The following is a 22709-nucleotide window of genomic DNA, read 5'->3' on the forward strand; positions in this document are numbered from 1 at the left end:
TCGTTGACGATACAAATCCATCTCCAAAGAGAATGGGACCTCTAGATTAAGCTATTATATTCGAAAATCAGAGCTGTATATATATAGACTACTGGAAAGAAATATTTAAACAACTGTTTCCAAAAATCTCCGTATCCCTTTTTTTAATGTAGGTGAGTGTGCATACAAATTATTAATATTAGAAGATAATTTATTATAATACAAATTAAATTAAATTTAATAAACAAATTAAAATTACACATGAGTCCTTTAATGTATTGTTAACGAGCTACTCGCCCCGGTTTCTCACGGGTGTACATCTATTATATATATAAACCTTCCTCTTGAATCGCTCTATCTAATTAAAAAAACCGCTTCAACATCCGTTGCGTAGTTTTAAACATTGAAGCATACATAGGGACAGACAGTGGCAGTGACTTTATTTTATACTATGTAATGATGTTTTTCTTTATTGTATATTAAAAATAAAGTATATCTATCTATCTAATTACATACATATATCTATATATTAAACAAAAGTTCATTAAATAATAAAATCATCTTCTAATATCAAAGCAATAGCTTTCTAACATTATAAACGCGAAAGTTTGTGAGTATGGATGGATGTATGTTTGTTACTCTTTCACACGAAAACTACTTAACGGATTTTGATGAAACTTTACTGTAATGTAGCTTATATGTTAAAATAACACGTAGGCTATAATTTAAAAAGATATTATGTCAATGTACTTATGTGGGTGTACACGGTGCAGCGTGTACTTATGTGGGTGTACACGGTGCAGCGTGTACTTATGTGGGTGTACACGGTGCAGCGTGTACTTATGCGGGTATACACGGTGCAGCGTGTGTAGCCAGTGTAACGAGTGTCCCGGTACATCGTGTGCAGCGTCTGCATCGTGTGTAGTGTGAGCAGTGTGTGCACCGTGTGCAGCGTGTGTAGCGTGGAGTGTAGTGTGTGCAATGGATGTAGCCGATGTAAACGTGTGTATGTTCGGTAGTGTGTGTAGTAGTGTGTGCGCACCTCTCGCGCACGTTGTTGGCCTGTCGCCGCTCTCTCTCGCGCGCCGCCTTGGTGTCGGGGTCCACGTCGTCCTCGTCCGCCGACGAGCAGCTGTTGCACCGGGGGTCACTTATATCGTACACACTCACTCATATACCACCCACCACACCACCCCGCACCCACACCACGTACAGACCTTACACAACTATTACGTCGTTTTGTCCTTTTGTTTAATTTTTTTTAATGTAATTAATATGCATGGTTATTTATTGGTATTAGCCACAGCAACGCCTAGCCGGCTAGGCGTTGCTGTGGCTAAGGTTCTTGTCATATTACAGTTCAAGGGGAACAAAAGGCAATTAATTCGCAATAACATAATATTGCGACTATATAGATGTAAGCTATCCTATCTTTCAAGTTGGATCTAATTGCATTCAACGTGCAAATCAAATAAAATTTGCAATTGGTTCAGTATTATAGGAGTCCATCGCAGACCAACAACGTGACACGTAATTTTTATATATAAAGATTTATATTTATATAAAAGTTGTGTCACTTTGTTCGTTCGCGATGGACTTCTAAACTACTGAACCGATTGCAAATTTGATTTAAGGTACCACTGATGAGTTATCATTTAAGAAGGACTGAGACGCCGTACCCTGTAATTTCACTGTCTTCTCTCACTTTTCAATCGGAACACATTTTATAAAGCTATTTGCCTGACGATTCAATTAGGTAAACCCGAGGTAACCCACGCAAACGACTTTATACAAAGTATAGTTCGGTCAAATTCAAAAGAGCAACACACAAGTTTCTTGCTTATTCTTCTTGTGATGAGACAGCTCTCGGACTGAGCGGTAGATTTAAAAACAAATTGCTGACTATTCAAATTGCTTAAATTAAGTTTATTTCAATAAATGATTTTCTATTCTATTCTATTCTATTCTATTCGACAGTTAGAAAGCGACAAAACGTAATAGTTGAGAAGGGTTTATACGAGGTCTTGGTAGGGGGTGAGTTTTTATTAAGTATACACAAAAAAAAATACATGTCGCATCCCCTCTCAAATACGTAGTGTTATATTAAATAAAATATAATTACTAACAATAACTAATTGCAAAGTTTTCCAAAATTTTTTTTATATAGCTTATCAAATTATATATCGACGGAAAAAACTTGAAAAACCAAACTGAAGAGGAAACGCCACTACACATCCTATGTGGTTGTAGCCCACTCATGCATAAACGGAATATCTCCTTTGGAAAGTACACTCTATCCTGAGGAGATAAAAACCATCGCTCCTAAGAATATCCTTTAATTCTTGTCCCTGACGGGTCTAGGTAGTGAACTTTGAAAAGGGCGAGCACAATAGATCTATGTAGGTCGCAGTGCTACAGGTCTTACCACCTGACAATAACACAAATCTATACATATAAATAAAATTTGAATCTGTATGTAATATTGAAATAACCGTTTTTTACTACATGCATATGAATATAAATACGGTACATACATCAAAAAACCATTTTTAAAAATTTGTCTGTCTGTCTGTTTGTTCCGGCTAATCTCTAAAATGGCTGGACCGATTTTAAGGGGACTTTTGGCAGATAACTGATGTAATAGTGAGTAACTTAGGCTACTTTTATTTTAGAAAAATTAAGTTAAATTCCACGCGGACGAAGTCGCGGGAACAGCTAGTCCCTAAATAAAACTTTACAAGAATCCCTATATTTGACAAAACTCTAAACTCGACGAAATATACCAATTGTCTTTCTATCTTGATGAATATTAGAAACAATTTTTGACTCTGTTGTAAGCTTGCCGTTTCAACTCACAGACAGACAATTGCTCTCTTTTCCGTCGATATATATAATTAATTTTCAACCTAATATATTTTACAATAATATATTTTATCATTTTTACACATTACTTGAGAGGGGCTACGTTTATTAGTATATATATACAACAAATTACACGAACATCATCACAAATATCACATTTTGATACGACGTCCATACCTTATAATTCCACTGCCATACCACACCCGTCAGAACAGAACCGTTCACAAAGCTAAGCTCAAATAGGTGAGACTAAAATCCACTGAGGTCCCCACTCAGACGACTTTACACAAAGTGTACTGCAAAATGTATTGTTCGATGTGGATCTAAGATCTAAATCTCAATGTAAGAAAGATGTTGCTTGTAGGGACTGGTCTGTTCTGACAACTAAAACTGATGTATTTTGTTACTGAAGTAACTATTTATATATATATATAAACTTTGCTATTTGGCTGTTTGTATTCATACATAATCTTAAACACATGTTTAAGATTTTGCTGCTGAAGAACTTTTCTTCAAAAGAGCAACATACAAGTTTCTTGCTCGTTCTTCTAGTTCTACGTTCCGTGAGTGGTAGAAAAAAAAATGTGCTTATATTAAGTTCATTTGAATAAATATTATTTCTATTTAGTAATAGAAATAATCTTTATTCAAATAAACTAATAAATTGCATCCTAGTAGGATATTACAAACGTCAAAGTTAAAATAAATATTTGTTACTCTTTAACTCAAAAACGACTGCATCGATTCCAATGAAATTTGACATACAAACAGATCATATCGTATACTAACATATAAATTTAAAAATTCATTTATTAATGCAGGACATTTTAATCGCTTATGAACTTTACTTTTTTTATATCATATATTTTCCCTACCGTCCAGTTCGGTATATAGATCCAATTGAGAAGAACTGGCAAGAAACTCAATTGAATTACTTTTTAAATTCTCAATAGATTTTTTTATAGGATACTTGATTACATGAAGAACGCCGCGGGCTAAAGCTAGTATGATATAAAATTAACACTCACTATCTCCGTGAACGCTTGTTGCCCGGTGGTTTGCCGACGAGTGCGTCCGCGGAGCCAGACGATGACGGCTTCGAGTCCAGACCCGAGTCCGGTGGCTCTTTGCGTTTCTCTGTAAGTTCAATATTTCGAATATTTCAGGACAATACACACAGCGCCATCTAGACCCGAGTTAAGACAGATAAAACCTGCGTTATAGACAACTGATACAAATACATAGACATTTTTTTCGTAAATACATAGAAAACACCCAGACCGACACAAACAATCATACAAATGTTTGTGCCGTGCGAGGAATCGAACCCGCGACCATACGTGCTATAAACCGCTAAACCACCGAGGTCGTAATTTATATATTTATAATTTAATTTTGCGTTTCAAGTAAATGAAACGCAGACGAAGTTGCGCGGATCAACTAGTGTAAAATAAAAGGTGTGGATACTGACTGGTGTTGGGCAGCACGTGCCGCTCCATCTTGACGGGCGGCTCTGCGTGCACGTGCAGCGCCGCGCCCGCGCCCAGCCGCGACACTACATATCATATTCATCATCATCATCATCGGCATCATCATCATCATCATCGTCATCATCATCATCATTGCCATCACCATCTCAGCTCGGAAGATGTCCACTGCTGGACATAGGCCTCCCCCAAAGATCATAACATTAATTGATATAAACTCTATTTATTTATTTTTTTTATTTATTTAGGATCAAAAACAGGTTCACAATTAGGAAACTTATATTTTACATTTTCTATGTACTATGTTATTGTATATTTTATTATATGAAATGGCAAACAAGAGTGACTCTGATGGTAAGTGGTAACCGTCGCGTATATACAAATAGCTATATGGATATAACGTCATCATGTGATGCCACACTCGTATTGCCTCTGGACAAGTTTCACTGTCGTATCTCATACATCAACCGTAACATCATTACATAGTACAAAACAAAGTCGCTGTCGCTGTCTGTCCGTCCCTATGTATGCTTCAATCTTTAAAACTGCGTAACGGATTTTGAAGCGTTTTTTTTAATAGTGAGTGTGCTTCTAGAGGATGGTTTATATATATAATACATGTACACCCGGGTGAAGCCGGGGCGAGTAGCTAGTATTCTATAAAGAAAAAGAAAAGAAAGAAGATTAAGAAAAATTACAAATTTGTAAGAAAAAATTACAAAAACAAAGTATTTAAATAGGTCAATGCTTTATTTATTGCCCTTAGTACAAACTGACCTTAGTTTGGTCCTGATAATCCATTGTAAATTATCAAGTATTTTTGTTATTACAATATAGATAGAAATACTGAAACACTTCTGTAAATTCATTATATACATAGAAAACATCCAGACCGATACAAACAATTATACTCATAAATATAAATATTTGAGCCTGTTTTCGCGAGGAATCGAACCCGCGCCCTTCTGAAGTTGTCCGCTAGACAACTGAGGTCGAGGAGATGAACAGTAGGATGGTGGACTTACCGGCTGGCGGCGGCTGGTGGTGGTCCTGCGGGTAGAGGTCTGCCGCCTCCGCGTGGTTGCGCAGCACGTTGATGGCGTCGTCCAGCCGCTCCTCCATGCGGGCGCCCTGCACACCACACTTCGCACTTTATTGTATGCTCTTATCTCACACATGCACTCCATTTACATACGAATACAGTGTCGGTGTGACAGATGATCATATAGGACTACGGAAGTGTGTTAGAATCATTATGGTATAATACATAAGGTATTGGGTAGGAAGTTGGTGGTGTAAGGGAGGTGGATATTAAACATTCTAAGTTACAAATACTTTTGCATAATTTTTAGTAACTTTCTTAACAATTTCCTTTGTTAAAGCTATTATATATAGATTTATACGGAAATTTACAACTATTTATTTATTTATTTACGTTCCATTACACAATTATGATATAGTAATGAATTAATTCACACACGTAATATGCACCTTTTAGGCACTGCAACGTGGAAATGAGGCGGACGTTTTGTAATAGGTTTTATTTGTCAACATTTATTTTAATTGGATAATAAATTTATTATATATATTCTCATTTTTTATAATATTTATTGTATATTCTTATTGACGATGCATGTATTGTGGAGAAAGGTATAAAAGTTGTGGCACGTAAACAGGGGAGAAAATATTGGTTGTAGTTATGGGAAAGACATTTCAGTTGCAGCGAGTGAGTTTCGGAGGCAGGTATCGGTGATAGATGTGAATTGGATATAACAGTTGTAACTAAATTAAACTAAATTAAATTGTGCGTTTAAGAAATAATCGGTTGTAGGTGTGGGAACATGTGACAACATTTCAGTTGCAGTGTGTGAGTTTAAGAGACAGGTATCGGTTATAGATGTGAATTGGATATAACAGTTGTAACTAAATTAAACTAAATTAAATTGTGCGTTTAAGAAATAATCGGTTGTAGATGTGGGAACATGTGATAACATTTCACTTGCAGTGTGCGAGTTTGAGAGACAGGTATCGGTGATAGATGTGAATTGGATATAACAGTTGTAACTAAATTAAACTAAATTAAATTGTGCGTTTAAGAAATAATCGGTTGTAGGTGTGGGAACATGTGACAACATTTCATTGTTCACCCAACACATTATAGTAGAACATCACGTGGGCATCTTGTTGTTGGCATCTGGACATATTATCGAAGGGTGAGATTTGGCAGTGAAAGGGGTGAAAACCCAGTCTTTAGGAGATGCCAGGGGTTCACGTGGTAATTTGAGACGACGGTTGCCACTTACTAGTAGGCCGTCGTCACCTCGTTCCCCATTGCTGTTATCAGTGCAGTGTGTGAATTAGGGAGACAAGTATTCATTACAGATGTGAGGTGATCATAACAGTTGTAAGGGGAGAGTTTAGGGGCAGCCATACAGCTCCCAGATATAAGATATGGTTCTGTAATTGTTACAGCGCTATAAAGTCTTCATTTATATTAATCCAATTGCTTATCATCATCAATTTTAAATTAAACATTAATTATAATGGTATTAAATCTTAAACAACAATTGTACGTTATAAAAAAATAAAGATTTACGTGAAATAAGAACAGCAAGCTTATGCTCATAGTCTAACTTATGTAGCTTTGTTAAGATATAGTTGGGACATTGCAGATGAGTCTAGCTTACGTAGCTTCGTTTAGGTGTAGTTAGTACATTACGGATCACATAGTCTAGCTTATGTAGCTTCGTATAGGTGTAGTTGGGACATTACGGATCACATAGTCTAGCTTACGTAGCTTCGTTTAGGTGTAGTTGGGACATTACGGATCACATAGTCTAGCTTACGTAGCTTCGTTTAGGTGTAGTTGGGACATTACGGATCACATAGTCTAGCTTATGTAACATCGTTTAGGTGTAGTTGGGACATTACGGATCACATAGTCTAGCTTACGTAACTTCGTTTAGGTGTAGTTGGGACATTACGGATCACATAGTCTAGCTTATGTAGCTTAGGTATAGGTGCAGTGAAATGAGAACAGCAAGCTCATGCTACAAACATAACAAAACATCGACAAAACAATCAAAGCATACCGTTTTACATGGTAAAAATCGCATATTTTCATAACAAGCGAAGTGTTTTAATTACAACTTTACTAAGTACATTGTTACGTTACTCGGATCGGATTGTATTGATTATTATATATATAAAAAAAGTTGTATTGTAAAGTTTTATATGTACATATTTTATAGGGTAAGTCCTAAACTAACGTTGCGAATATATTTGATTGTCCGCTCCAGAGGCACAGGATATCGTTGCATTGTGGACCCAGATATGAATTAAGTGTATCTCTGTATCTGTATGTTATAAGTTACTAACATAGTTTTATAAGTTGTTTAATAACACAATATGGATGTAATCCGAATTAAATATATAAATAAAAAAAAAATAAACGATAACTCAATCCAGATCCAGAACAAGTGGAAAACTCATTAATCTCATCATTCTCACAAACAAACAAACTGGAAGACTGACAATAAGTTTTTACGAGTATTATCTCTTTATTTCTTAAGGAATTCAGTGTTAAAGTGAATTTCAGTGGAAAATGTTTCATGAATACAATTTCGGTTGATTTTTTTATTGTATTTCTTTTTCTATATAACTTAACATAATCTTGGTACATACTGAATATGTACTACAGTGGGTTGCCAAATTAATAGGGACAGTCACATTTTTTATAATTTTTGTTCTTCAAGTGGTCTTGACTACGTTTTTAAGTGGTAAAAGTTTTTTGCTGATATGTTTTTATGTTCACCTTGTCTCTATAACTCAAATTCAAAGTGAATTTCAAGTGCTGAGAGATTTGTTTATTTTGGAAATATATTTTAATGACGGGAGAGACACACAGTCGTTCACACGTGTAAAAGTGAAACACGTAAATTATTCTTTTAAACAGTTCTTTAGTGGTTTTGTGAAATAATCAATACCTGCAAGTAAGTAATATTTTACTATAATTAAAATTAAAGTATTTTGGAGCGGATTTTAGAACAATTTTAATTTATTTTTATATTTTCAGCTTTGGCTATGGGTCGAGGGGTAGATTTGACTCCGAGAAAAAAATCCGAGGTTAAAACCCTTCTCCTACACACAAATCACTCTCAGAGGATGATAGCACAACTGGCCGGGATATCGAAATCTGCCGTCAATAAAATAAAAATAAATTTAGATCAAAATCAGCCACTTTCGCCCAAAAGAAAAGGCAAATGTGGCAGAAAACGTATCACAACAACACGTTCCGATAGGAAAATTCGAGATATCTGCTTGCAAAACAGAAAGAAAAGTGCTGGATTTTTAACTCAGATAGTACAGGAATCTGGAATACGTGTTTCAAAAAGAACTATACAGCGAAGGTTGGCAGAGGAAGGCCTGACAGGTCATCGTCCAGTTAAGAAACCCCGATTAACAGAGGCGATGAAAAAGAAAAGGCTTGCTTGGGCTCGTGAGCACCGCCTGAAAACTGTTGAAGACTGGAATAAGGTCAGTTCTATGGTTAATTTTATTTGTGTTATATAAAATCATATTTACAAAAAATATAGTTTCTATATTTTTTTAGGTATGTTTCTCAGACGAGTCAACTTTTGAAATTCTGGCCAACAAAAGTAACTTCGTGAGGCGGCGCCCAAGCGAGAAATTTCATCCTGATTGCATAGTGGAACGAATTAAACACCCTGTAAAAATAATGGTATGGTCTGTCATCAGCGCAAAAGGAGTTGGGCACCTCTATATCGTCCAGGGAACCATGAGACAGGACCAATACAAGCAAGTATTAGAAACTCGCCTGTTGCCGCAACTTCAGGAATGGTTCCCGAATGGGGAGGAATTCGTGTTTATGCACGATTCAGCTCCATGTCATAAAGCGAGGAGTTTAACCAAATTTTTGGAAGACCACAACATTCCAGTCTTACCTTGGCCTGGCAATTCTCCTGATATGAATCCCATAGAAAACTTGTGGGAAATTACCAAGGCGGAAATTGCTAAGGAAATCATAACTACCAAAGTAAAACTAATTGAAAAATTAATAAATGTATGGTTTCACAATCCCAAAATAAAAGAAAGTGCTAAACAGTGTATTGAAAGTATGCCGAGGCGGATTCAAGCACTGATAGAAGCAAAAGGAAATGTGACAAAATACTAATAATTTCCCATCATCATTTTTATTATACTTGTTTATATTTTCTAGTTGTTCAAATATTAAATTATTATAGTCTAAATTCATTATAAGATATGTGTCTGATATTATTAAATATAATTATAGCCTAAAGTGACGTTTTTAATTAATTATAGACCAATGTTTTACAAAAAACGAATATTTCGTGACTGTCCCTATTAATTTGGCAACCCACTGTATATGCAAAATCAATGAGTTAATACAGAGGTACCTAAATAGATCACTTTGTACAAAGTGAGTACCTTAGTGAAATTTAATAATTAAAAAAAAGCATAACAGTGCAAACTTTGTACAAATCTCATTTGGCAACTCAAAGCTACCTCTTACTCAAACACAATAGTGCACACTTTGTACAACGTATTATTTGGCCAGTCCAATCTACGTTCCAACCGGCCAGCCATATGCTATCTTCCCACACTCTGTACTCGTAATGACAATGATTCTTTTACAAACTTCCCACCGACTATTATGTCATTTAAAGTTTCCTCTTTAATTGCAGTCAATTAACTGTGATTTAACAGTTGACTTATAATAGAAACACGCTGTATAATCCTAGACAACTATTATTACTGTTCCAATAAGGTGACATAAACTACACTAGTGTTTGTACCCGACTACGTCCGCGTGACTATGATTGGCCGGGAGAAAAAGCATACGGCATTCTCCCTCTCGAATACAACCTAACTTTTTTTTAAACTTTAAAGGAGCACCCACAAAAATGTACAAAAATTTCATTATATATTTAACTTTAATAATATTAATAATTATAATCTCAGGACAATTCACACAGCGCCATCTAGTCCCAAGTTAAGCTATCTAAAGCTTGTGGTACGGGTACTAGACAACTGATACAAGTACATAGATAATTTTTCGTAAATACATACAAAATATACATAGAAAACACCCAGACCGATACAAACAATCATACTCATGAATACAAATGTTTGTGCCGTGCGAGGAATCGAACCCGCGACCATCGGACGTAAAGCTGTGTACTAGACCGTTAGACCACCGAGGTCGTCAAAATGCACACAATACAGTATACACCAGTAGGGTGGCATTTTCTACCAGTCAACCATAGGTGGTGCAGAGAAAGGCTGTCATGTAATATTATATTTTTATTTATTTAAGTCTATAACTTATATATATATATATAAATGTACAATTTGACGAGCTTAATGCCATACAGCATTCTCTACCAGCTAATTATTAGGTAAGAACAGAAAGCCGTTAATGTATGAAAGGACAAATCTATAATTATACCTAACATTACTTAAACAACTTTAAAACTAAGATGCAGATCGCATCATCGCACGGGAACTATAAAAAATTAACAACAGTTTGCTGTGATAATGCCCCATAATAAACTACGAATCTATTTATATTTTTCAGAAAATTCCGTCAGATATCGCGGGGCCTATAACCTGCTAAATAAGCTTTCCTGTCAACAGTTATCTCTGTCCATCTGTCTCCTATACAGTGTGCTTTAGCTTGATTGAGCTTATTATTATTATTATTATGGTTAAAACCATGTCACTTGTGCATTTATCGTTCAATAAAGATATAAGACTATAAATCTATTATTGATTTTAAGATTTTCACAATATGTATATTTTTATCCTATTTCCTACAGAACAGGCCCAGCCAGAATGAGTGGTAGAATCAAAATATGACTATTTCCAAGTGTAAATAAAATTGGCTTAAATTTGTTATAACAATAAATAAGTAATCAATATCCGCGTCCCTAACACTAGCAATTATAACAAAAGCAATACTTACAACCACGTCGGAATGTTCACGCAAGAACACCATAGCCTCGTCGAGCTGCCGTTGCTCAGCCGGCGCGCCCTACAGCCAGTTACCGTTGTATACACAGCGACAGCGGGGAGCCGGCGCCGGGGGGTACCGAGTACGTAGAGCCTAGCCTTGTGTAGCTTAGTTTAGGTGTAGTTGGGACATAGCAGGCTAGATTAGTCTATCTTAGTTGGGACATTACAGGCCAGATAGTCTAGCTTATGTTCGTTTAGATATAGTTAGGATATTGCAGATGAGAGTCTAGCTTATGTAGTTTAGTTTAGGGATACTTGGGATATTAGGGGCCAGATAGCCTAGCTTAGGGGTAGTTGGGACATTGGGGGCTACTTAGTCTAGCTTATATACAGCTTGGTTTAGGGGGAGTTGGGATATTGCGGGCCAGATAGTGTAGCTTCTGTATCTTCGTATAGGTATAGATGGTACATTACGGGCCATATAGCGTATGTAGCTTAATTGAGGAGTACTTGGGACATCGTGGGCTATATAGTTTAGCTTATACAGCTTGGTTTAGAGAGAGTTGGGATATTGCGGGCCAGATAGTGTAGCTTCTGTAGCTTCGTTTAGAAGAAATTGTATGTTACAAATGGACAAGATATATAAATATTGGATAAGACATATAGATATGTTTTTCCAACTATTCTAATGCTGGCCGCAGCTGGCCTTTACCGCTTCACTGAACGATAGGGGCCGAGTGCAGATGGCACTTAAACCAATGGAAGTTCTTATGGAGCGGCTGAAGGCCAACTCCCGCCTGACGGATACGACTTTAGTCTGAGGGCACCCCTAGGGGTACGGAACTTGGCTCAGGACGTCGTAATTTCGATCCCCGTTTAAATTGGAAAGGGATCGATCGGAGGGATATATAGATAGTCAACTTCCATATAGCTTTTTTAGATAAAGATGAAACACAATATTCTAGCTTATATAGCTTAGTTTAGGAAAGCTGGCACATAACGTGTAAAAATACATATTAGTTTTACGTAGCTTTTTTAGGTTTAGGTGAAATTTAACATAATGGGCTAGAGAAGAAGATAGTCTAGCTTTATGTAGCTTAAGTTAAATGAAATTGGAAAATTAGGGCCAGATAGATAAGTATATTTTGAGTTACACAATTAAATATTAGCCACAAAATGTGTAAAAATATACGTTTATTAGGAGTAGAAAGGTATGCGATTTCATACTTTAAAGTCATGGTAAGAAAGGTCATTTCACGTCAACTTCACGGCGAATTTCGAACAATGTAGACGTACTTAAAACTAAACCTTCTGATATAGTCAATTAAGTTCATTTTTGGAAAAACCATGTAAATACTTGTTACGTACAAACTGGTTGCCTGAAATTTCTAACTACAAATTCCACATAAACTAGTCACTACATAAAAAAAACACTAAGGGACACGGGCGCAAGCTCCACACTGTCGCTGATTACAACAAAACAAAAACACAACCTTAATGCGGTACCAATACGATTTAAATTACAATAACGAATAAAATCTCGAAAAAACCGGATCTTAATTGCTCTATTCTGACATTAAAGCTTACGTTACAATTTGTATCTTATATATTCACGTCATAAGATTTAAATTATATTAATATGTATGTACAAGCTCAACATAACTCAACGTACTGGTACCACATTAATTAAAGATTAATAAAAAAAAAAATTAAAAATAAAACAAAATGTTATACAAGCTGTAAATAAAATATTGGGATATATCCAAAAGATTGATAGCTGGACCAGGATATAAGCATTTTTTTAATATTGCTTCTTGTGATGAGTCTGCATTCCGAATGAGTGGTAGAATCAAAATATGACTATTCAAAAGTGCTTGTAATGAGTTTATTTGAATAAAGATTATTTCTATTTCTATTTGTAAATGGTATACCTTGGTAATATCATGTAAGTAAATTAAACCACTTCCATATCTAGCGAGAAACAAAATGGAAATGCGGTAATAGAAAATATTCCTGAAGGTTTTGAGGTTCATTTTCAATTTTCCATTTTGCATCTTTGGGAATATTGTTAAGGTTTATTTATACTCCACTGGGTATACCTTGGTATATCTCTGTATACATATATATGGGTTGTAATCTGTATGTATTATATACTTGTCTTTAATGTATTTTTTTCACAGATATGATATGAATTTTAAAATATTCATAATTCAAGAAAAATAATTAAACAAAATTAATTTTGAATAATATGAAATATTACATAAAATTTTATTATTATTCAACAAATATAATAAAAATAAAAACGATTATCAGGAACATGACATCATTATTATAATATTTCATTATTAATTCATTAAAAATAAAATTAAACAAAATTTTTCACAAATATCATATTAATTACATTAAAAATACTATTTTACGGAAACAATAATCTAAAAAACCGCTATATAACACTGGTCGAGCTGTTTAAAACAAAATCATATGTTTTTTTTCTAGGATCAAATTTTAGTTACATCCATGCATGTAGGCATGCCCACTACAAACTAAATCTATGGAAAAATAGATTACAATTTACATATAATTTGGCGGCGCAATCGGTCGCTTCTGACGAAGGTCATATTACGTATCTATTCAAATTCATTGATGGTCGGTAATCCTATAATATTGTTGGTTGGTAGTTTGTATTCACACGTTTCGACTTGTAAATGTGAACTTACAAGGATTATTTAAAAGAGTAATACACAAGTTTATCGCTCGTTCTTCTTGCGATGAGACAGCTTTCCGAATGTGCGGTGGATAAAAAAAAATTTTATGACTATTCAAAAGTGCTTAAATTAAGTTTATTTGAATAAACGATTTTCTATTCTATTAATAAATTAGCTGTACTCGCAACTTCGTCTGCGTGGAATTTAACTTTATTTTTCTTAAAATAAAAGTAGCATAAGTTACTCCTTATTACATCATCTACCTGCCAATAAAAGTCCCGTCAAAATCGGTCCAGCCATTTCAGATATTAGCCGGAACAAACAGACAGACAGACAACAATTCAAAAATGATATTTTAGTGCATGCACCGTATTTACATTCATATGCATGTAGTAAAAAACGGTTATTTCAATATTACAAACAGACACTCCAATTTTATTTACATGTATAGATGTAGATAGATTATAAATGCATATATGTTTTGGTGTACATGTTTATATATCTTTATACATGTGCAAACCCGGAACGGCTCGCTAATGAAGAATAAATAAATCATTACACAGTCTTCTGTCTACCTCATGTAGTAACTGGCGTGAATATATATAAATGTGGTTTTTAAACAAGAAAAGCTGATTTTTTTATTAATTTTAGTTTGCGCGTGGTCTTACCTATGGTAATGATGATCTTACCTATGGTATGGTATGGTAAATGATGGTAAGACATAGGATATAGCGCACTTACACAGGTGAAATCCATTCATCATAGACTTGAAGATTTCATTTTATAAGTTTATGCAATCTAAATATATATAACTCAAAGGTGACTGACATAGTGATCTATCAACGCACAGCCCAAACCTCTGGATGGATCGGGCTAAAATTTGGCATACAGGTAGATATTATGACGTAGGCATCCGCTAAGAAAGGATTTTAATTCTACCCCCAAGGGGATAAAATAGGGGTTGAAAGTTTGTATGAAACTTTGTCAATTTTGAACCGATCGGGCTGAGACTTTGCATGCATAAAGCTACTATGACGTAGGAAAGGATTTTGATAAATTCCACCCCTAAGGGGATAAAATAGGGGATGAAAGTTTGTATAAATCTTCTTAGATTTTCGACTGATGGAACTGAAATTAAAGATTGAAGCTACTATGATGAAGACGTTCTCTTAAATAGGATTTTGATAAATTCAACCCCTATGGGGATAAAATAAGGGATGATGGAGGATGTATGTATTAGTTTGAACCTATCAGTACCTAATGGAACGAATAAATTTAGACGAACAAAATAATTTTTAGTTCTTTAGGCTACTTTTATTTTAGAAGAATCAAGTTAAATTACACGCGGACGAAGTCGCGGGAACAGCTAGTCATTTACATATGTTATGTATATGTTTTGGGACATTTAATATAGGCCACTAGAAGAACAAGTTTCCACTCGTAACCAATGTATAATTTATTGAGTTCAATATAATGGTATAACCTTGATATATCGTTAATAGCAGACGGACAGACAAATTTAAAGACACATTTTTATTGTAATTAGGTAATTTGTAAGCTAAAATGTTGGTTTGAAGAAGTTAATATTTGATAATCATATTATTGGACCTCGGCTTATAACACCAACGGTCGAGGATTCGATTCTGATCAGCACAAAAAAACTTACTGCTGCAATTTATTACTACTGATTGACTTTCTGGTGAAGGAAACACCGATAACAATTCAAACACGTGTTGGTGAGCTCGCTTGAGTTGTGAAGAACTATGTAATCTTACATAGTGAAAAATAAAGTTATTGAATTGTTTAAAAGCACAACAGGCAAGTTTCCTCATTCTTCTCGACTGTAATTCCATTTACAGTGATGAATGTTATCTTAATCACCATCATTACATAGTATAAAACAAAGTCGCTGTCGCTGTCTGTCCGTCCCTATGTATGCTTAAATCTTTAAAACTACGCAACGGATTTTGAAGCGGTTTTTTTAATAGATAGAGTGATTCAAGAGGAAGGTTTATATGTATAATACATGTACATCCGGGCGAAGCCGGGGGGAGTAGCTAGTAATTTTAATAATAATAATCATAATAGAATCCCTGAAATCCATATTTAGTCTCAAGTTAAACAGAGCTTGTGTTATGGGTACTAGACAACTATGTTTTTTATAAATACATACAACACAAACTGATACAAACAATCATACTCATGAATACAAACGTTTGTAATATGCGAGGAATCGAACCCGGAACCACCGGTAGATAATCTGTGTGCTAAAACACCCAGACCGATACAAACAATCATACTCATTAATACAAACGTTTGTACTGTGCGAGGAATCGTACCCTCGACCATAGGAAGATAATTTGTGTGCTAAAACCCTCAGACGGATACAAACAAACATACTCATTAATACAAACGTTTGTACTGTGCGAGGAATCGTACCCTCGACCATAGGAAGATAATTTGTGTGCTAAAACACTCAGACGGATACAAACAAACATACTCATTAATACAAACGTTTGTACTGTGCGAGGAATCGAACCCGGGACCATTGGAAGATAATTTGTGTGCTAAAACACTCAGACGGATACAAACAATCATACTCATGAATACAAAGTGTTTGTGCTGTGCGAGGAATCGAACCCGGGACCATTGGAAGATAATTTGTGTGCTAAAACACTCAGACGGATACAAACAATCATACTCATTAATACAAACGTTTGTACTGTGCGAGGAATCAAACCCGCGACCATTGGAAGATAATTTGTGTGCTAAAACACTCAGACGGATACAAACAATCATACTCATCAATACAAATGTTTGTGCTGTGCGAGGAATCGAACCCGCGACCATTGGAAGATAATTTGTGTGCTAAAACACTCAGACGGATACAAACAAACATACTCATTAATACAAACGTTTGTACTGTGCGAGGAATCGAACCCGGGACCATTGGAAGATAATTTGTGTGCTAAAACACTCAGACGGATACAAACAATCATACTCATGAATACAAACGTTTGTAATATGCGAGGAATCGAACCCGGAACCACCGGTAGATAATCTGTGTGCTAAAACACCCAGACCGATACAAACAATCATACCATTAATACAAACGTTTGTACTGTGCGAGGAATCGAACCCGGGACCATTGGAAGTTATCTGCTTAACCGCTATACCACCGAGGCCGTCAGTTTAGCTTACTAATCTATCTACATTAAATTCAAATTCAAAATATCTTTATTCGTGTAGGTCTATTACAGACTCTTATGATATGTCAAATCTACCGTCAGTTCGGAATGATTTCGAGATGAGAAGAACTGACAAGAAACTCAGCTCGTATTTTTTTTAAATAAATGTTGTACATGTTTACAATATCTATATATATACGTATAGTGAAGATTAATTACCGACCATCAACTTTTTAAATACACAATGACCGCGCGGTACAACTCACCCTGAAGGGAAGAGGGTTGTTTTTTTATGAATGATAATGTAATAGTGCACCCACCTAAGGGTACACGCTGGCGGGGCGCCAGTGGAGGATGATAAGATGAACATGAGGTCAGGTCAGTTAGCACATCGTGACAAATTCACAAGGAATTTATCACAGTTTCCAGGTAGAACCGTGGAGGTCAACCTGACATGGTACATTGCTAGGAATAAGATCATCAGTCCACATTACTAACAATCATCTTTCCCCCAGTTCTCAGACTCTGTGAATCCTTCCACTAGTTCCTAGTCTAGAGAGAGTACGAGAGAGTCTTAGACCCCTCGATGGGTAATGTATTGTGTAAAAAATAATAAAAAAAACTCACCATGACCGGTGGTGGGAACACGGCGACGTGCTGGTGGTGACCGTTGGGCAGCACCGCACCACCAGCGAGCGGCGCGTGTGGCGTGGAAGCGCTCGGCGGTGACGACACCCCGCTCGATACCCAGTTCGATTGCTGTTGATTGCAAAAAGTTACCTCTTGTACATCTTAATCATTACATAGTATAAAACAAAGTCGCTGTCGCTGTCCGTCCCTATGTATGTTTAAATCTTTAAAACTACGCAACGGATTTTGAAGCGATTTTTTTTAATAGATAGAGTGATTCAAGAGGAAGGTTTATATGCATAATAAATGTACATCCGTGCAAAGCCGGGGTGGCTAACTAGTATTAAACAAAGTCACTGTCGCTGTCTGTCCGTCCTTATGTATGCTTAAATCTTTAAAACTACGCAACAGATTTTGAAGCGGTTTTTTTAAGCGATTCAAGAGGAAGGTTTATATGTATATATAATACATGTACACCAGTGCGAAGCCAGGGCAAGTAGCTAGTAATATTATAAAAGTTTATAATAGTAGTTATATAAGTATGTTTGTTACTCTTTCACGCATAAACTACACAACGGATTTTGATGAAACTTTAAAATTATATAGCTTATGCATCAGAATAATACATAGACTAGAATGTCATATATTTAATAATAATAATATCTCAGGACAATTCACACAGCGCCATCTAGACCCAAGTAAAGCTAGCTAAAGCTTGTGTTATGGGTACTAGACAACTGATACAAATACATAGATATTTTTTTCGTAAACACATATTATACATAGAAAACACCCAGACCGATACAAACAATCATAGTCATTAATAGAAACGTTTGTACTGTGCAACGAATCCGCGACTATCGGAAGATAATCAGTCAGTTAGTTCAGGTTGCGAACACAGATTAGATTTTTTGATTTTTTTTATATAGCATATGCTGATGGTCATTCTATTCTCCCAAATTTGAATTTAAATGAAATAGTATTATTGTAAATATGTACAACATTAAAAAAAAATACGAGCTGAGTTTCTTGTCAGTTCTTCTCATCTCGAAATCATTCCGAACTGACGGTAGATTTGACATATCATAAGAGTCTGTAATAGACCTACATGAATAAAGATATTTTGAATTTGAATTTGAGTTAAAACACCCAGACCGATACAAACAATCATACCCATGAATACAAATGTTTGCGCCGTGCGAGGAATCGAACCCGCGACCATCGGACGTAAAACGGTGTGCCAAACCGCTACACCACTGAGGTCTTATAGTATTGTATTAATCAGGAGATAAATCTGGAGATAGGAGTGACCCAATAAATTATAGACCTATATCTATACTCCCAGCACTCAGTAAAATTTTTGAAAAAATAATCCTTATGCAGCTTGTCAGTTATTTCAATTTAAATAATTTAATCCACAATAGTCAATTCGGTTTTTCCAAAGGTCGTTCAACTACAGACGCAGGTGCAGAGTTGCTTAGACACGTATTTGCTGCATGGGAAACTAAAATGGATGCGATAGGTGTTTTTTGTGACCTTTCTAAGGCTTTTGATTGCGTTGATCATAATACATTGCTAAAAAAACTTGCTTTTTATGGCGTCAAAGACAATGCTTTAAATTTAATAAAATCTTATCTATCTGATAGAATACAGAAAGTGAAGGTTAGCAACGCTACGTCTGACGGGTCACTTGTGCAAATGGGTGTACCTCAAGGATCTATTCTCGGTCCATTTTTATTCCTAGTTTACATTAATGATCTCCCATATGCCATGCAGGATAGATGCGGCATAGTATTATTTGCAGACGATACTTCATTGATTTTTAAAGTTAATAGAATGACTAATAATTATGACGATGTAAATAGTGCTTTGCGGCGTCTCCTGCACTGGTTTACAACTAACAATCTTATGTTAAACGCTAAAAAAACAAAATGTGTTAATTTCTCTCTGTCTAAAAGTTTTAATACTAATTGCAATATTAAATTAAATGACGAATCTCTCGAATTTATAGAATCTACTGTCTTTCTAGGAATCACACTAGATAATAAAACACAATGGGGTGCACAAATTCAAAGCCTTGCAGCGAAACTAAGTTCAGCAGCTTTTGCCGTGCGTAAGGTTAGACAGTACACTGATACTGATACTGCTAGATTAGTCTATTTTAGTTATTTTCATAGTTTACTCTCTTATGGAATATTACTATGGGGAAAAGCGGCAGATATTAAAAATATATTCATATTACAAAAACGTGCCGTTCGAGCGATCTACTGTATGAAGAGTCGTGACTCATTAAGAGAGAAATTCAAAGAGGCAAATATTCTCACCGTTGCTTCTCAATTTATATATTCAAATATCCTATATGTTCATAAAAATCTTGACTTATTTCCAAAAAACAGCAATATTCATAATATTAATACAAGATTTAAAGACAAACTTGCTGTCCCCAAGTATCGTTTAGAAAAAGTTAATAGGTCTTTTATGGGAATAGGTATAAAAATTTACAATAAGATACCAAAGGATATGTTGGAATTACCCTTAAATAAATTCAAAACATCTGTTAAATCATATTTACTGAGCAAAGCCTATTACTCACTAAACGATTACTTGAATGACGAGTGTGCATGGCAATAGTTGTTCATGCACTGAATTTTCATTTAATGTTAGACATAGACACCTATATAAATATACATTGTAAATAAACTGGCTTTAAAAAAAAAACTAATTCAATTGAGTTTCTTGCCAGTTCTTCTCAATTGGATCTATATACCGAACTGGACGGTAGGGAAAAAAATAAAATTATAGTGTAAAAATTTGACGTTCATAAGCGGCTAAAATGTCCTACATGAATAAATGATTTTTGAATTTTGAATTTGAATTTTGTATTAATTCCTTCCGTTGAGTGGTAACGTGTGCGTGATCCTATTTCTGGTTCTACAGTAAAATATTCAGAGCTGTTACTTTGATACTACAGTTATTACATTAAAGCGATCTTTACGTGTAAAGCTTTAATTAACTATATCAATAATAGTTATTATAATAGCTATGGAATTTTACTAGCTACGCCCGCGGTTTCACTTATGTTAAATTAAAAAAATATAACCAATGTGTTATTCTCATGCATAAGTTTATTTGCGGACAACGTTATAATTTATTTTTTATACTGCTTTCTTGATATATGATAGCGTAGCGGCTTTTGTATTGATTGCCGCATGCATCCTCATATAAAGTGCGTATACTGTAACTACCATATAGTAATTTTTGTAGCTGTGACGTGGTCGAGTGGAATGAGTAGTCATGCTCACTAAAATGTCCAGACATGTGGCGGCGTGGTGGGCCGGGTCATTGGGCACCCTAAAATATGGTCGAGTGCAGTGATGGCTGGCTCATGTGATGAGACAGTTTCCGAACGAGCGGTAGATAAAAAAAAATTGTTATAACTATTCAAAAGTGCTTAAATTAAGTTTATTTGAATAAATGATTTTCTATTCTATTCTATTCTAAGCTATATTATTGTAAAGTTTCATGATAAATTTCATAATATACAATTTAAAAAAAAAAATATAGTGTGTTATTCTGATGCATAAGCTATATTAGTGTAAAATTTCATCAAAGTCCGTTCAGTAGCTTTTGCGTGAAAGAATAACAAACATCGATACTTATAAACTTTCGCGTTTATAATATTACTACCTACTCGCCCCGGCTTCGCACGGGTGTACATGTATTATATACATAAACATTCCTATTGAATCACTCTTTTTATTAAAAAAAAACCGCTTCAAAATCCGTTGCGTAGTTTTAAACATTTAAGCATACATAGGGACGGACAGACAGCGACAGCGACTGTTTTATACTATGTGATGATATTCACTAAAACAAAAATTTCTTAGTTATTCCTTATAACATTAGCTATCTGTGAATCAGTCTCTTCAAAATCGGTCAGTCGACTGTTCGGTATCATCGTACTATTTAAAAAATTATAATGATGATGACATACCGTCGTCTTGATGATGATAATGATGATGATATATCGTCGTCATGAAGATGACGGTAATGTAAGAAGCACCAATAAATGATCATGACTTAGGCTTCGAAGCCGGCTACCGCAAGGGAAACCCCAAGTAGCGCCCGTGACTTGTGACACGGGTGTAGGTTTAAAAGGCTCTTTTAGAATGCATTAACACTCACCTTCACTACTTGCAGCTTCCCCCCAGGCCCAACTAAGACCGGGATAAACCCATTTCAAATACAATTCACTTTAGTATCCAAAACACAACCGGCACGCTCTGCGCTCGTCGACTGAATGCCGCGGCTCACGCAACGAAAGAGGATTATTCAACTACCGACCTCCGTATTTATAGACCGAAGTCAGTGTAGTAGGTCGGTCTATAAATACTAGATGGCGCTATTTACAATATTTGTAATAATCCTTACATTGGGTACTTCATTAGTACTAAACACAAACTACCTTCTTTTAATATCATTTTAAAATATCGGCTTTTTTTCCTACAATATTGATGTGAACTCTAACAGTCATGATGATATCATCGTCAGGATGTTGATGGTGATATAGTGTCACCGCCTACCTGTCCATTGTGGTGCTGCACGTGATGATGCGCGGGCGAGTGCTTGAGTGGCGGGTACAGCCGGGCGTGCAGCGGCGGCGGCGAGTGAACAGGCGTCGACGGCGACGACCCGTACGACGACAGGCTGCCAGCCTCCGCGCCACCACCGCCACCACCGCCAGGCGTGCTGGCCGCGCCGCCGTACATCTGCAGGTCACCATCCACCACATACCATTTACTTGAGGTAGACTATAAGACCCCACCGACAAGAGCGTCGCTCTTAATTAATGAATTAGCTGT

The 22709-nt window shown here is 35.7% G+C and overlaps 1 protein-coding gene across 10 annotated transcripts in view; it reads right to left on the reverse strand.

Annotated features, from left to right (window-relative positions):
* The window catches only part of LOC131855384 (protein daughterless-like), a 166940-nt gene that overhangs the window by 9736 nt on the left and 134495 nt on the right, over positions 1–22709 (reverse strand). For 5 of the 10 annotated variants that reach the window (XM_059206664.1, XM_059206663.1, XM_059206657.1 and 2 more), the window contains 7 exons: positions 22431–22616; positions 17845–17976; positions 11335–11403; positions 5354–5471; positions 4313–4396; positions 3870–3978; positions 1022–1129 (listed from right to left, as the gene is read on the reverse strand). In XM_059206664.1, the coding sequence (XP_059062647.1) occupies positions 1022–1129; positions 3870–3978; positions 4313–4396; positions 5354–5471; positions 11335–11403; positions 17845–17976; positions 22431–22616 (806 nt within the window). The remainder of the gene's footprint in view (positions 1–1021; positions 1130–3869; positions 3979–4312; positions 4397–5353; positions 5472–11334; positions 11404–17844; positions 17977–22430; positions 22617–22709) is intronic. The other 5 variants (XM_059206665.1, XM_059206658.1, XM_059206659.1 and 2 more) reach the window with 4 other exon arrangements.

Source organism: Achroia grisella, unplaced genomic scaffold (assembly GCF_030625045.1).
Source record: "Achroia grisella isolate CSIRO2021 unplaced genomic scaffold, CSIRO_AGI_Agris_v1 utg1360, whole genome shotgun sequence".
In the NCBI taxonomy this organism is placed as follows: domain Eukaryota; kingdom Metazoa; phylum Arthropoda; class Insecta; order Lepidoptera; family Pyralidae; genus Achroia; species Achroia grisella.